Genomic DNA, 16,028 nt, shown 5'->3' with positions numbered 1-16,028 from the left:
GGGTTGTGTACATTTTCTATGCAAAATTATTACCGATAAGCCTACTGTACTCATTTTGTTTACAAGAAGTGATGATATTCTACACTTTATCAAAGTGACTTAGTATGTTTAGGAAAATTTAGTACTTTTGGTAAGACCATGTTTACACTTTGGAAGTAGTAGCGATATGGTAATCTTTGCTGTGGGAAAAAAATATTTTTTTAAATAAAATACTTAATCCTTTTTTAAGGGAAGCCTTGAAGCAATGGTTAATTTATCTCTGTAGTCTGACCAATAGGTCATGAGTTCGAGCTACGGAAAGCTGTCAACATCACTCCTTGGAGTGCGGCCCTTAACTCTGCATGAACGTGAGATGCCTTGTGCACTGGACTGCCTTTTCTACTTATTCGTTTGCAAAAATGGGTTGAGTCAAGTTGGGTTGAAATTTGGGTCATGGTCCAACCCGTCCAACTCTTACCAAGATATAATTAATGTATATTATTTTCTTATGAATTGTTTTAATTATCAAATAAGACTTTTTATTTTATTATGGTCATATATAACATATCAAACTAAAAAAATTATTTTAAAGATATTTTAGCAAATTTATTTATGGACCAATTTGTGCTAAAAAGTAACCCAACTTTAGATAGGTTGAAATGAGTTGGGTCAAGATGGGTTGAGTTCAACAGATGGGCAAGTCAATGACGAGCCCAACTTTGGACGAGTTAGGCGGGTCAAATGAGTTTCGGCTCAAATTGCCACCCATAGGTTTAAACCAAAAAAGTTTGGGGTATTATTATTTTTAGCCCACGCCAGAAATATTTATATTCAGTAGCCGAAAAAGTATATAAAATTTGTATAATTTTGTATATAACATACAGAATGTATATTTATACAAAAATTATACATCTTTTCGACTATTATTTTGAGAGCGGCTATACAATGTCATTCTCCCAAAAAGTTTACCGGAATAGTCTGCTCATGCAAAGCTTTGTCTCAGAGAAGGGGTGTGAGCCCTGCTAAAAATGCAGCTAAGCCCACCATTTTATTCATGTTTCATCTCCATTTTTTTTTTTTTTTTATCTCCATTGGGGAAAAAAGAACATTTGGAATACAAAAATTACATGTATAGCAAAGCATATATCTCTAAATTTACACTAAACCTCTTTCTATCATCACTTTAGAGCTTGCTAAATAATATAAAGTCCTTAATAGAACTAAAACCTATATTTATGAGCGTACTCAGAGTTGATTTCCACTGATTTATAATTTTGTAACAGGACTTATAGATTGATGTTTTTCTTCCTGTGCAACTGTTCCTTCAACTGTCTAATCTTGGCATCAACTCTAGCAGAAAATCCAACTTTAGTCTTCTCCTTGGATTTCTGCTGCTCTTTCAACCACATCGGACCATCGATAATATCCATTCTAAAATGCTCCATTTCTTGGATCAAATGATCATCCATAGGAAAGAATGATCTCTGAATAATAATGTGAATGAAATATGGAAGTAGTGATGTTACAACAGCTAGCAATGTGACAATCCAGTACACTGCTGTAGGGCCAATGGCTTCAGTTAAGAGGTGAAATCCAGTTTTAGAATGGTGTGGTGGTAGCACACCATACAAGAACAAGAATATGTACCAGCAAATGATGCTACCCCATATGAGTAAATGGCTTATCCAAGTGAAATGGTTGATTATTAGCGCGATTTGGCAGTTCACTGTCCATATTATGCAAGTGTAGATAATTGCACCAATATGTCCAATATCTGCCACTTCTCCCCTTTCTGTGAATGCAGCTGGGGAAAGTGCATATATGTTGATTGCTAAGATTGCTAGTGATGTAAGTGAGGCATTTAGTATCCATCCGATGATTCGTTTCCAGCTGAAACAGATATTCTTTGGTCCTTGCTGATAAAGGGTTGGAAACTTCTCCAATGACAAACATCAAAAGAGACTGATTAGAATGTTGATGAAAAGCCATATGGAAGGCATTATAGTACCTATATTACGTGCAGCCTAAGTAGCACGGACACGAATACATCATGTTGGATTTTCAAATGTGTGATATAATGTATTCTTAGTGTCCGAATTGCATATGAAGTTTTTGTTTCCTAGGGGTGCAACTAAGTTAAGACTTTCATAATGCATAATGGTAATAGTTAGGAGGGGTCAGGGGGCGGATCGGGTAAGTTCTTGATTTTTCTTACCTTAAGACAGACTTCAGATGAAACATCCTGTTCCAGCACACCCAAGGAGATCACAGGCAAGGATGTCAAAAAGACGTTGAAGATGACGATGTACCAATCATCAAACAGAACCTGGCCTGAGGAAGTAGTGAGGATGTCATAGAAGAACAATGTGAGGCCAAAAGCGATGTTCTTGTAGACAAAATATAGAATCTGCAGCATCAGAATGAGGAACAAAATTCTTATTAGTACACTGAGATCTAAGGATGGAGAAAATTTGTCTGTCTTGGATTAAAAGTAAGATTATTTTCTCACCAGCTTGGATATCCTCTTGTAACACCAGTGACCGTGGACTATAAGTAAGCGCTCCAGGAAACGAAATTGAGGCATTGAGAAGTCACTTGCCATAACAGCCTGCAAATCTCAGTGATCAACAGAATTAGAAGTTAGAAAATAAGGCTTCAATAGCTGTAGAAACTAAGGATAGAAAGCATTAACCTGCATTCCTTCCATGCCACTGATCCCAATGCCAATATCTGCTTCTTGAATCATGCCTACATCATTTGCTCCATCGCCTATAGCCAATGTTGTCTTGCCGGTGTGTTGCTTAACCAACCTCGTGATCTAGAAAATCTAGTCAGAAACTTATATAAAATTGTGTATTAAAGCATGAATATGAGAAAAAGGCATTAGGCTGCCCTAAGCATAAAAAACAGTGACATACAAGAGCTTTTTGTTTGGGAGAAACTCTGCAGCATATGGCAGAATCACATCTAACAGCTAGTTTTAGAAACTGGTCCTTTATGTCATCACTCAGGGCGATTTCAAGAGCTTTTCCATCCACTATCAAGGCGAAAGGTTGATCCTTTCTGTCTTCTTGCATGACCATTTGGTAGTATCTTTCGATCTGACACAATATATCTTCTCTCATGACCTGAAAAACTAGAAAAAAAAAAGTTGACTACCTTAATTCCGGTTCAATTTTTTAACCCTATTCAATGCATCATTCTTTTTTCAGCTTCAAGCAAATGATATTTGTTTTCACCTTCACAATATTTTTCGACTCAGCTTCTTTGCTTAGAGTCAAATGAACTTGGTTCATGTCATGCCGAAGCAAGCTGCAAGCAAACCTGCAAGATCCATTTAGCTAGTGAGTGACCTTTCTCTGTGCCGCCTTTAGATTCTTTTGATAGTAATGGATAATATTTCAAAAGCTGCATACTTTTGCTATCTGAAGAAGAAAGTAATTTCTCACCCAATGTTAACTGCTGTTTCTTTTTTATCTCCTGTTAGAAGCCAGATCTTCAATCCAGCTTGTGCAAGTTTGTCTATGCACTCAGGAACCTGAAAGAAGTCAGTGCAGAATCATTTTCCAGCTCTAAGCTAAGTTTACTTTTCAAGGGACACATTATTGTCTTTTAATCTTCAATGCAGCATATCAAGAGGATATAGCGTCTTTGTCCAAAATTTTGCACGCGAAAAGGACAAATTGCAACATGGATTGCTAATCAAGAAAGCACCAAACACGATTTGTGTAATTAGCTCAGCGTTTATGGGATATGAATAAAGGAATAGAGAGCTCACCCCTTTTTGAAGCTTATCTTCTATTGCAACTGCACCTAGCAGGAGCATATCTTTCTCAATCATTTCGGAGGCATTTTCTAGTAGCTCCTCTCTTTCTGGACCTATTGTGGCCTTGGCTTTTGTAAATACTGAGTTCCACTTCTCATACTCATCTGACTTGATTTTCTTGTATGCAAAAAGCAAGGTTCTCAAGCCATCTTCTGCATAGTTTGAAAGATGCATACTCGTCGCTTGCTGGTATGTCCTACCATTATCTGTAAGTCTATCAAAAATAACACTGCAGAACAATGGACAGACTTAGAAATATACTAGAAAAAGTAATAACAATCTGAAGTAATGTATGCAATTACATCTTACTTGTCAGCCCCTTTACAAAGGAGAAAGATGTCTCCATTTTGATTTCTCACTATCACAGACATCCTCTTCCTAGAGCTGTTGAACTCTAACAGATTCAAAAGCTTGTATTCCCTATAAGCGATTAGCACAAGGAATGAGAAAAAAAGAATGGAGAATTGAAAGAAGAGGAGATGAAATTGAATTAAAATAGTTGAAAGTCACCTCTTAACATCCATTCCAGAAGAGGGGTCAAGTTCTTGAACAGCCATCACAGACTGAGTTCTATGACAGAACTTGAATCCAAACTCTTGTGCAGCTATCAGAAAGGCTACTTCCTCCGGTGATTCTGCCTCGTATTTCAGTCTATCACTTTTCTCATCTTCAACAGGAATACCGGTGTGACATAAAGCCATGACGCGAAAAAACATCATCATATCTGATACATTTGATCGATTAATCCACATTTTGTCCATTAGTCGATCATCCTTGAAATTGAATCCCTTAATAACCGAGTCTCTTTCTTGAACAGAATTTCTTGATGTTATAGTATTTGGTTTCTCCATTCCTTGATCCAAACCAAGGACCATCTTCTCTGCTGCTGGATCAGCCATTGAAAACTCAAACATCTCTAAGCTTCGAGTATTGGACTCATATCCACCTAGACTGAACCGATATCTCTCCACCTCAATGTCCATTCTTCTCGAAGCTGCAAGATCAATTTCGGTGACTTCACCACCATATGAAATCCCTTCAATTGAACATTTCCTGAATTCCATCTGGTTACAAGTTAATGTGCCTGTTTTGTCAGTCAGAATCATTTCCACCTGTCCAAGCTCCTCATTTAAATTCGACGTTCTAGCCTCAACTGCTTTATCTGTTACCTCATCATACATCTTCTGGTCCTTATTGATGAGCATAGCTTGTAAAACTTTAACAACTTCTATCGACACATATAAAGAAATCGGTATCAAGTAGCCATACAACACTAAAGCCCTTATGAATTGTAACGAGCACGATACAACCGGCTTTGATGGATCAAAAGATGAATCAGAAGCTCTTTTCAACTCAAGGTAATACCATTTAACGGCCTCAGAGTTTGTGAATATAGTTGAACCGATAGAGGATATTATCGATATCAAAATGAGAATGGTAAAAAGGACATAAATTACATGATCCATCTTCCTCTCTACTCGACTACGTTTAGATGGTGACCTTGTGGAGTTCCTCACAGCCTTTGTATCCGGTCCACTAAAGACCACAACCCCATAGATATAATCAGTGTTTCGGAGCTTTGAATCTCTTAGAAGAATTTGAGATGGAGACAAAGGATGAGATTCATTTTCAAACTCCAAATTTCCTACAAATGTATACAGGTTTGGATTTGGATCCTCGCAACGAACTGTGGCTAAAAACTTATTGAATCGTTCATCTGAATCTAAGCTAAGTGTGGCTTCCAAACTTCTCTTAACTTTCAGATTTGTCTCACCATCTAGATTCATAGTCTCAACATAACAAAGACCATCTTCATAGCTTGAAGAAAGCAACAGAAGATCACTTGGAAAATACTCATTCTTGTTAACTTTAATTACATCTCCCACATATACTTCTTTCCAGGCTCTTTCCATGAATTCACCATTTCCTATGTGAGCCTTAACTTTTCTTGCATTCACCTTCAAGTCCTGAAATATCATTTTCATCAACAAAAGATATGAAAATATAAATAAACATTAGTAGTACTTATTATATAGAAGTTTGAGTTACCTGCAAGAATCTATTCCAATCCTCCATTGCCTCCTTGAGCATACTAATGCCGACGACGAAAACAAGGGGAGAAATGACACTAACAGGAGTAAAGGGAGCCAAAGAAGTGACAGAGAGAACAGCAGCTAACAAGAAATACAGATTGGCAACACGACGAAACTGCTCGAAAAGTGCTATAGGAAAGAAGGTGACAGCGTTGTATTTAGTTGTGGCAACATAGTTGTTAGGATAGTTGTATGGTTTGAGCTTGTGGCAATGTGATTCATTGCAGAAAACCACCCTGGAAAAACCTGGCTGCCCAATAAAACTTTGAGCTGATGGTGCACCAGCAAAAGAAGAAGGATCACCTTCATTAGTTTGAGGATGCAAACATGAGAATGTGTAGAGTTTGCTCCATTTCACTTTCTGTTTCTTTCTTCCTGCAGCCATTTTAGGAAATGGAGAAAAATGTACTAGAGATTTGAAACTCCAATGTTTGATATTCAACTAGAACACATGAACTTTAACTAAAATCTGTATGGGAAAATTGCCTTCTTAATCCTTGAAATATTTCTTATCCTTCTTATTTACCTTTTCTCTAATTTTTTTAATGTTGTACCTGGAAAATTAAGACTTGGTCAAGCTTTTTTATTTTTATAAATACAGACGGCAATCTCAAGAAATGAAGTTTCTTTCACTTGTCTGTTGCTTAAGGTATTTTGTATAGACCACGTTGTTGCTTCAGCATTCCCCGGCTTCTCACTTAGGATTAGGAAAAGACAATCTTCAACTGCCAAATGACTTAAAATTATTAACTCATTGCTTTGGATCAAGCAGGCCTTTAATAAAAAAATAATTTCTACTTTAAAACTTAGTATTTGCAGTTTTGGACTCAGATGGTTGATGATATTCCCTAAGTAAATTTTCTTTTTCTTTTTTTTCTTCTTTCTGTTTTGTTTTAAAGATAATCTTAGAAGGAAACACAGATTCCTATTGTCAGCGTGAGCAATGATTTTATATGTTCCTCCTTTTATGTTTTGGTTAGATATGTAAAAAGTTGTTGAGAATTGATAAGCAACCGTTTAAACTTTTAGATGAAATAGTAACACAATTTAGATTATTTAATTTGAATTGATTTGCAAAATATTAACCTATGGCTTTAAAAAAACTCGTCTAATGAAAATTTTGCTTGATCAGCATCATTCTGCTTTTAAAGAGATACTTCACTTCGAAATGGTACATAAGGGTGTGACCTAGTGGTCAATGAAGTGACTGGAAAATTATGAGGTTTAAATTCAAATTTCAACGGAGACAAAAAATCATTAAGTGATTTCTTCTTATATAAGCCTTAATGGATAAGTTGATGATACATGTGTTGCTGAGAGGTAGCAAGGCTCAAGAAAAAAATAGATATTTCACTTCAAAATGTGCAAGGGTGGTCGAGTTGGTTGAGCAGGAGATCCTCAAATGGGAGATCACACGTTCGAAACCCTCTGCATACTTTCTCGGTTGAGTTCATCGCACGGGGCTTGCCTACTGTATTGGTCAAAATTTGGATTAGACTTAATAGCTGCAAATGGACGTGGTCGAGGATTAAACCGACCACGGCATAAGGGCGAGGAGTCGCCTTAAGAGAGATTAGCGCCCACGTCGAGCAACCGGCGTATGAAAGTAACGGTAGAATAAGTTAGAATAGAAAGAAAGAATATTCAATGGAATATTCTTCCAGTTGTACTTTTTTAGAGTTTTTTTAGGGATATTCCCTATAAATAGTAAGAGATAATTTGATAAGAGCACATTGTAAAGGGTTGACTAAAGAGAATATATCAAAGCTGGATCACTGATTACACTGTTCGATTTATGTTGTTCATTCACAAGATCCAAAGATTCCTTACCCATCTTCATTTCATAACATCCCACATTGTCGTCTGGCAAGAAAATCGTCCAATTCATGTAACATTTGGGTGATAAATCCCTTCTTATTACATTTATTGGCATTCTCTACATTTATTGCATGCTTCTATTACTATATTCATTGACAATCATTGGTCATATACTTGATATTTATTGTTCTTGAACACGATCTCATCCCATTGATATTTTTCAATTTTGGATCTAGAATTTATTACGTTTAACTAGGATCCACTCTTTATTTCCTCATTAATTGGTTTAACAAAAAGCTCAACACTTTTTGGTCAAACACCTAGTTTATTTTTTCGGTGTGATTTACAAGCTATTGCACTGGAGCGATGTTTATCCATAGTGGATCTGAAGGATAGCGGTTGTGGATTCCCTAGTTACAAAAATGTATATTCAAGAAGTGAAAATAATTAAATTACATTAGAAAAGTCGGACGACATTTATTTCTTAAAGGAGAAAAACTGAATCTTCAATACATTATTAGGATTTCAAAATTCAGACAGCTACTTGAGTCGTTATGCATTGCAGAAGCCATAATTCACGGATCTACAAATTAAAGAAATGTTATTTTTTTAACTCAACTGTCAGTGCATCTAGATTTAAAACGTGAAAATTGATGGTTTTAAGTTTTAAGTGATGAGATTAATACTAGGTTTTAGAAGACAAACAAAAATTTAATTAAGTGAACTGCTATAAACATATATAGTTCCCAGTTTAGTGAACTAAAATATAAACAGCTACTCTTAAGTTATCATTTCTTTGTTCCTCTTATTTAGGGGTGGACATAAAATCCGAAAAATCGAATTCCAAACCAGATCGAATTAATTTAGTATTTCGGAATCGATTTATTCAGTATTTCGACATTCTTTGTTATGGATTTTTTGATATTTTGGTATTTTGATACGGTACTCGGTAGGGGTGTACAAAGGAAACCGACAAACCGTACCAATCCGATAATCCGAGTCAAACCGAGAAAAAACAATCCGACTATGGTATGGTTTGGTGTTGGAAAAAAAAATCCGACCATAATTGGTTTGGTTTGGTTTTAACTAAAAAAAGTCAAACCGAAACCAAACCAACTCAACATTACATATGCAGAAATTTTAGATATATTTAATATATAAATATACTTATTGTAATGTAATTTATAAATATTTCTTAAACTTTTTCATAATTTTATCTTTTAAGATATTATTTTAAGGTTGGACTTAGAACTTTTGAATGTTCCAATAATTAAGTTTTATAGCCATTAACATTAGTAACTTAAATAATGCTAACAAAAGCCCAAATCAAAATCAAATCAATATTAATGCTAACAAAAGATATTCAATTCAATACTACGAACGACAATGTAATGAATATCTAATTTTTTGTTTTGCAATAATTTAGATAAAAATGCATAATCTATTTTTATTTTTCTTTAGCGTTTAGTCATGTAATTAATACTCCCTTATTAATCTACTTATTTTAGCATGACTTAAAACTTTTAGATTATGTTTATTTTTATTATGGATTTTTAGTTAGCAATATTTATATTACATAATTTTAATATGTTTATTGTTGAATATTGTAAAATAATGTCATGGCACATCTCATATTTTGTATTATTTTCTTGAAAAATACCTTATATAGTTGTATCTTACTAGGATTAAAGAAATACTTTGAGTACAAGTTATATGTTTTGTGCTACGAAGATTTTAACGGAAAAAAAACTCAAAAAAACCCGAATAACCCGAAAACCCGAGAAAAATCGAGACTGAAAAACCCGAGTTTTATTGGTTTGGTTTAGTCTTTAGATTTAATAACCCGACACAATTGGTTTTGTTTGGTAATTGCAAAATCCGAACCAATCTGACTTATGTACACCCCTAGTACTTGGTATTAAGTTTTCGATATTTCGGTATACCGACATACCAAAATATTTCCTAGAGTCTAGCCCTACGGGCCAGCCACCTCTACTCTATAATTATATTTTCCAGCCTAATAAACTAAGCCCAACAGCCGAAGAGAATGTTAAACCATTTTCTTTCTCTGTGTTTAACCATTTTCTTTCTCGTTTTGGGGGATTGCCTTTCTATGATCAACTGCTGCTTAGAATGACTTTGAGGCTCCAATTAGAATGTGTAATTGGAGTGGATTTTGTGAGCTGGAGCACGTAACTCGCTAGTTGCTGCTGCTGTTCGTTAGTTGATGTTGCAATTGGCGATTAGAGTAACTGCTACTCCTTAATTGCTGCTGCAATTGGCAAGTGTTTGGTGTTCATTCTTGATTTTTTTTTTGGTCAAGCTTGAATGTATGTTACTCGTCAATGAGGACAGTATGATCTCCTTTTAAAAGATACATTCCGTTAATGTATCAAACTGAAATCGTACCGAACCAAAATAAAAATATTGAACCGTATCGAACTACTTTGGTACGTTATTTGGTATACACAAATAATAAATCGAATACCGAACCAAAATTTTTAAATACCGAATCGAAGTATCGAATGCACACCCCTACTCTTATTACTATTGATGTGCATGAACATTATAGAGAAACAACATATTATACAAAAGGCTAAACTACCGCTGTAACTATAGTTTTAAATTTTAAACATGGGGTATTTTATTTTAGGTTAAATAAAACTTTTTTTGTGTTTTTCTCTGTCATTTTTGAGAATCCATTTTTTCCGGCCAGCTACGTAACAAAATTGATCATAATTTATTTCTTTTGAGCTAGATCCAATGATCTAAACAAATAAGAAGAACAAAGAAATGAGAGAAACAAAAAAAAAACATTAAAAATTAAAAACATAGTCCTCACAAATATCATTATATATGATCATGTTTTAAGTTGATGAGAAGAAAAAAACAACTGAAATCACAAAGCATAGAAAGAGAGAATTGAGATCTCAGCTCACTTTCATTTTGTATCAAAAAGGAACTCTACTCAATACAGAGATGAAAAAGTCGATTATATACAGTAACCTAACTAACTTTCTAACTATGGTCAACTAACTACAAATCTAACAACTTGGATTAAGTTAAAATAATAGTGCAACTTCTAAAGCACCTTAGTGCAAGTGTCTAATACTTCTACACCTCCCCCTGTGAGCACGTGATTTTTGCTTCACGAAAACTGCTCCAAAAGAAATCGAAAAATAAAACAAATGTCATTTTGGGTACAAGTTTAAGAATTTCGCGTGACATTTTTCGTAATTATTTTGTATGTGCATGTCTATTTTTTTTTATTAATAAGAAAATACAAAAATATGTCGCATTTGCATTTAGGATTTAATTCTACAATTAGGAGTAATTAAGTTTGTTTTACAAAAATGAAAAAGTCACAAAAAATAATGTATTTTGCGTTTTTAGCATTTAATGTCCAAGTTGTATGATTTTATTTAATCGTGTGTGTTAATTGTTATTAAAAGTTAATTAGTACTTTTATAAATTAATCTAGTCCTATAAGTTAATTTATGATTTTTGGAATTTTTAATTTTATTAGTTTCAGAAAAGAAAAGCAAAATAAAAGAGTGCTAAGTCATATTTGGGCCAAATCAATTTAAAGTCCATCATCCCAAACAATCTTCTTCCCCTTGAAATTGAAACTCCCAGATACCCAGCCCATACCCCATCCCCGACCCGGTCTGCCCCATAGCCCAAACGACCACCCCCCCCCCTTTTCCATTTTTCATTTCCTTAACAAAAAACCCTAAACCACCCGCCCCCTCTTCGCTTCATCTTCTCCCTCGACCCCCATGGCTGCCCTCTTCTCTTCATCAGTTCCAAACGGCCCCTCCAGCTCCAAACGACCTCCATGGCTGCCTTCCTTCTTCTTCTTCAAACCAACGACCACCGGCGACTCCATCAACTCGTCGACAGCCCGCCTCACGTCCACCGCGACCCTCCAGTCGCGAGCTCCAGCCAGTCCGCCAGTCGCGATCTCCAGCCTTCTCCATCGACGTCCAATGCCATCAGACCCAACGTCGTCACTCGTCGACCACCTGAAACAGCCCGCCTCACGTCCACCACAACCACGTCCAGCAGACGAACGACCAGCTTCGTCCAAACGACCCCCAACCCATCAACTCACCTTCTCCATAACCACCCTCCAATCCAAAACGAGACCAGCCATCCGAGGTCGGGCTCAGTCGTACGTCGAGGCAGTGCGTCGAGGTTCCATCTGAGTCCGTGTTTGTTAGTCAAGCGTCAAAACAGTGTTGTGAACGAAGTTGTGTTTCATCGGAAGTTCAGCATTGTTCGACGTCGGATCATTAGCATAAAGGTCAGCCATAGCTCGTTCATGGATTTTTGCTTTTTCTTTGGAGTTTCGTTTTCACTATGCGTAACGGAGCAAGAAAGTGCAGTAGTAAAGGTCATATCTCTTACCTCGAATCTATGTTATTCACGGATCTATTTGTGGTTTCGTTTTAATGTGGGTTCATTTTGATAAAGTTTTCGCATGAAGTATCCTACTTCATATTTGTTGAAATTATATGTGTATGCGTTTTGACGACTTTCCTACTGTTTTGAGTTCAATTGATGATTGTGTTTAGTGATTTGGATATACTTGTTTATTCTGTTAAGTTTGTTCTGATATGAATCTGGCCTTGTTGAATTGTCCTAATGTTGTTGATTGGGAGTTAGTTTCATGTGTTTAATTAGTCAATTGTTAGGATTTCTCAATTAAGATTGGTTATAGCTGCTATAGTTTGGTTAATTGATTAGGAGGATTGGATATAGTTGATGGGGTAGAATGGTAATTTTAATAGTTTCAGGGGTATTTTGGGATTTAAAGTTTTAAAATAATTAATTTGAGTGTTTTGTCCACTAAGCACTAATAATATTAAAATAAGGCATTGTTTAATACATAGTGGGGGACAAGACATTTGCTAGTGGGGAACAAGACATTTGCTAGTGGGGAACAAGGCATGCAAGTGTGGGGAACAAAACATAATGGTATGAAAAGCTTAAAAGTGATTGATTAAAATATGTTGCTCATACCTGTTTGAACAATTAAATAGGGAACAAGGCATGCAAGTGTGAAAAACAAAAAATAACTTTAAACAAGAAGACATGAGGTGATGGGATTCAAAGGGGGATGGGGGGTTAGAATCTGATGGTTTTTCAAGGCAGAGATAAGAGGCCTGTTTTTGGGTTATAAATAGGGTCATTCAAAACAGAAAAGGGGTTGGTTTTTTTGGAAGGAAAAAATGAGTTCTCTTTCAGTTTTTTTTTCCAGAGAGTTTAGGCTGGATTTTTAACATTTAAAAGTTCAGTAATTTGAGAGTAAAAACAGGCTGGTTTTTAATCCTAAAAGGTTCAGTGTTTGGAGAGCTAAGAAACTGAAAAGTGAGTCTTTTCCTTGACCGCTGAATATCAAAACTAGTACTGTCGTTGTTTCATTGGTGTTGTTGTTTGGTATTTCTGGGGTTTCAATTGGTTCTTCCTGAGTTTGCTATTGGTTATTGGCTACTGTTTTCATTGGGTGTTGCTGGAACTCTGCTGGTTCCTTCCTTTTTAATCTGTCACTGGGTTGTTCTGTCACTGCGTTGCTGTGTTATTACTGTTGCTGACTGCTCCTTCATCTTCTTGTATTTCCATTATCCAGGTACACGTTCTAAAGCTCTCAAATTTAATGGAAAGGAAGTAAAGAGTTGTTGGAATAGATTTCTGAATTTCCCTTGTTTCTTTGTGTTTAATTTGATGTATAAGCAGTAGTTCACTTAATATTTCATAGTATGTATTGGAATGACTTTGGAATGCATAAGCTGGACTGATTGAATCTATTTCTACAAACATGGAATATCAATTGTACTTAATCTTAGTTGGTGATTACTAGTTATGAAATATACTGTATTTAATTCTTTTTTTTAGTGGTCGCGAAATAGTTTCAAATAGTTTATGTCACAAAACCGGTTCAAATAGTTTATGAAAATCAGCATGTTGGTTTAATAGGTCTAATTCTGAAATTGCGAGTTCACTTGAGTAAATAACATCATTTTAAATAGCAATGTAAATAATGTTGGTAACTAATGTTAGTTCTCAAATGTTAGTGATTAATGTTAGCTTGATGTCAATTTTTAAGCATTGATGCATTTTTCAACAAATCGTAAAAAGAGCTCAAAAATGGCTTTGTATTCCACATAGTTAATTCCAATAGTCCAATTCATATAATAAAGCTAAAGTTGAACTGGATCGAAATGGTAGTTGGTTTGTTAATATTTACAACGGCAGGCGGCGGATCTTAAGTTAGGTAGCGGGTTCAAACTAGAAGGGGTTTCCTTTTATTTGGACCCGGACTTGAACTTGAAACCCAAACTTTTAATGCTAATTGATTAGGATTTTTCTTTATTCTTAGAGACAAATAAATATAAAATCATAGTCGCTTTAGGATATCCTTGAATAAAAATGAGATGAGCCTCGCAGAATAAAAAATACAAAATTGCGGGGCCCTCAATAAATATTTGTTTTAAAATACTTAGATTTAGGGACGAGCCGTTTAGCGAATTTCACGACCTTCCCCAAAAGATAATAACGCGCAAGTCACTTCCGACGCGCTTTAAATAATTTACTCTCTTAAACTCGGGTGCGCATTTATGTGACCCAAATCCAAATCTCCACGAAGTCGAATTGTGTCGCTAATCACGGGTACATTGATTGTGACGTGGTTCGAGATGCATTTCCACGACGTTGCAAATTCTTTTTTTTTTTAAAAATATGAATGAGACGAGCCTCGACAAACAAAAAAATACACAAGCTGCAGGGCCCTCTATACGTGTTGGTAAAATTACTTAGACTTCGGGATGGGCCGTTTAGCAAAATTTCACGGCCCTACCCAAAATAATGATACGCTAGTCGCTTAGGCGCGCCTTTAATAAATTACTTTCTTAAACTCGGATGCACATTTATGTGACCCAAATCTAAATCTCAACAGAGTTGAAATGTGTCAATAACCACGGGTGCATTGATGGGACGTGGTTCGAGGTGTATTTTCACGACGTTGCAATTATCGTTAAAAATAATAGTAATAAAAGCGGTAAACAGTTAAAATTTGCACATAGGTTCAACATATATTAAAACCAGATAAATAAGCCAAATATGACAGTTGAGCGACCGTGCTAGAACCACGAAACTCGGGAATGCCTAACACCTTCTCCCGGGTTAACAAAATTCCTTACTCGGATTTCTGGTTCGCGGACTGTAATACAGAGTTAATCTTTTCCTCGATTCGGGATTCAACCGGTGACTTGGGACATCATAAATCTCCCAAGTGGCGACTCTGAATTAAATAATAAATCCCGTTTCGATTGTCCTTTAATTGGAAAAACTCCCTTTTACGCCCCTTTGCAGGCGCGGATGAAAAAGGAGGTGTGACAGCTCTGGCGACTCTGTTGGGGAGATAAGAGCCCCGAACTTCTGGTTCAGGGTTCGAGAATTTGAGCTTGGAATAATTGTTATAATTGGCTTTGTTTATTATCTGATTTTTACATGTTTGGGCCTAATGTGCTAAATGCTGCTTTTACCGCTTTGATATTATCTGAACTGTATATAAACTGTGTCGAAACCCTTCTCTTCTTACCTCCAGGGATGTGCTTGCTGGTCGAGACTCCCTATTCTGTTAGTGTCATACCTTGGAATAAGAAAGAGGCCAGACAAGTTACAAAGTCGGACGATCCCGCGGGTCCCCGGTACGTAGCCCCCTCCTCGACTCGAGTTGTCCGCTCGGGTACACAGTCTAGAACAATACCCAGGTTACGAACCTAGAATAACTCAGTTTCATGCCAGATCCCTAGTAGGAACGTTTGTTTGCATCATGTGCATTTGACTTTGGAGGCTCAACACAGGGGTTGGGTCTGTCTAGGACAGGTGTACCAAAACGACAAAAGACCATCCTGATGCATCCTACTTGCTACTTGTGCATTTGTTTACTTCAGACTTGCATGCTGACCGACTTTTGAATACTTTGAGGAAAGAGAGATAGAGGTAGTTAATCGCCTGTTTTGGGGGAAAAAAATCAATGTCCAAATAGCGTTGAAACTCTATCAAATTTTTGAGAAAATGAAAAAAGAAAGGGGGTTTTGTTTATGAAAAATAGTTTTTATTGGCCATTGAAAAGAGTCTTGTTTTCAAAAGAAGTTTGTTTTATCTACCCGAACTACACAGGTTTGATTCTCACAGGGTGCGGGATACGTAGGCAACCCTCATCGGGTCCAACCTCCCCTTTACAAAAATGTCAAAATTTTAATTTTTGTCATAAATAAGTCGGGTGACGCCGTTTTTGTCGAAAT

The 16,028-nt window shown here is 36.1% G+C and overlaps 1 protein-coding gene across 1 annotated transcript; it reads right to left on the bottom strand.

Annotated features, from left to right (window-relative positions):
• Positions 1-1,070: 1,070 nt before the first annotated feature.
• On the bottom strand, positions 1,071-6,434 carry LOC107790957 (putative phospholipid-transporting ATPase 5). The gene is made up of 11 exons (XM_016612930.2): positions 5,855-6,434; positions 4,316-5,772; positions 4,115-4,225; positions 3,758-4,034; positions 3,429-3,517; positions 3,219-3,303; positions 2,898-3,107; positions 2,672-2,797; positions 2,489-2,587; positions 2,195-2,386; positions 1,071-1,913 (listed from the first exon to the last, which is right to left on the bottom strand). The coding sequence occupies exons 1-11, from the start codon at positions 6,281-6,283 to the stop codon at positions 1,266-1,268; spliced, it is 3,723 nt and encodes a 1,240-aa protein (XP_016468416.2). The 5' UTR covers positions 6,284-6,434; the 3' UTR covers positions 1,071-1,265.
• Between the last annotated feature and the right edge of the window lie 9,594 nt (positions 6,435-16,028).

The sequence above is a fragment of the Nicotiana tabacum genome, chromosome 3 (assembly GCF_000715075.1).
Source record: "Nicotiana tabacum cultivar K326 chromosome 3, ASM71507v2, whole genome shotgun sequence".
Lineage (NCBI taxonomy): Eukaryota > Viridiplantae > Streptophyta > Magnoliopsida > Solanales > Solanaceae > Nicotiana > Nicotiana tabacum.
The sequence above is the reverse complement of the archived record's forward strand: the minus strand, read 5'-3'. Positions and strand labels throughout refer to the sequence as shown.

What these genes read in the sequence shown, in the direction of transcription:
- LOC107790957 (XM_016612930.2), bottom strand. Translation starts at nt 6,283, where the DNA reads ATGGCTGCAGGAAGAAAGAAACAGAAAGTGAAATGGAGCAAACTCTAC. An exon ending in GAAACAGCAGTTAACATTGG is followed by an intron (nt 3,304 to 3,428) that starts GTGAGAAATTAC and finishes TGGATCTTGCAG; the next exon opens with GTTTGCTTGCAGCTTGCTTC. An exon ending in GTGGCATGGAAGGAATGCAG is followed by an intron (nt 2,588 to 2,671) that starts GTTAATGCTTTC and finishes TGAGATTTGCAG; the next exon opens with GCTGTTATGGCAAGTGACTT.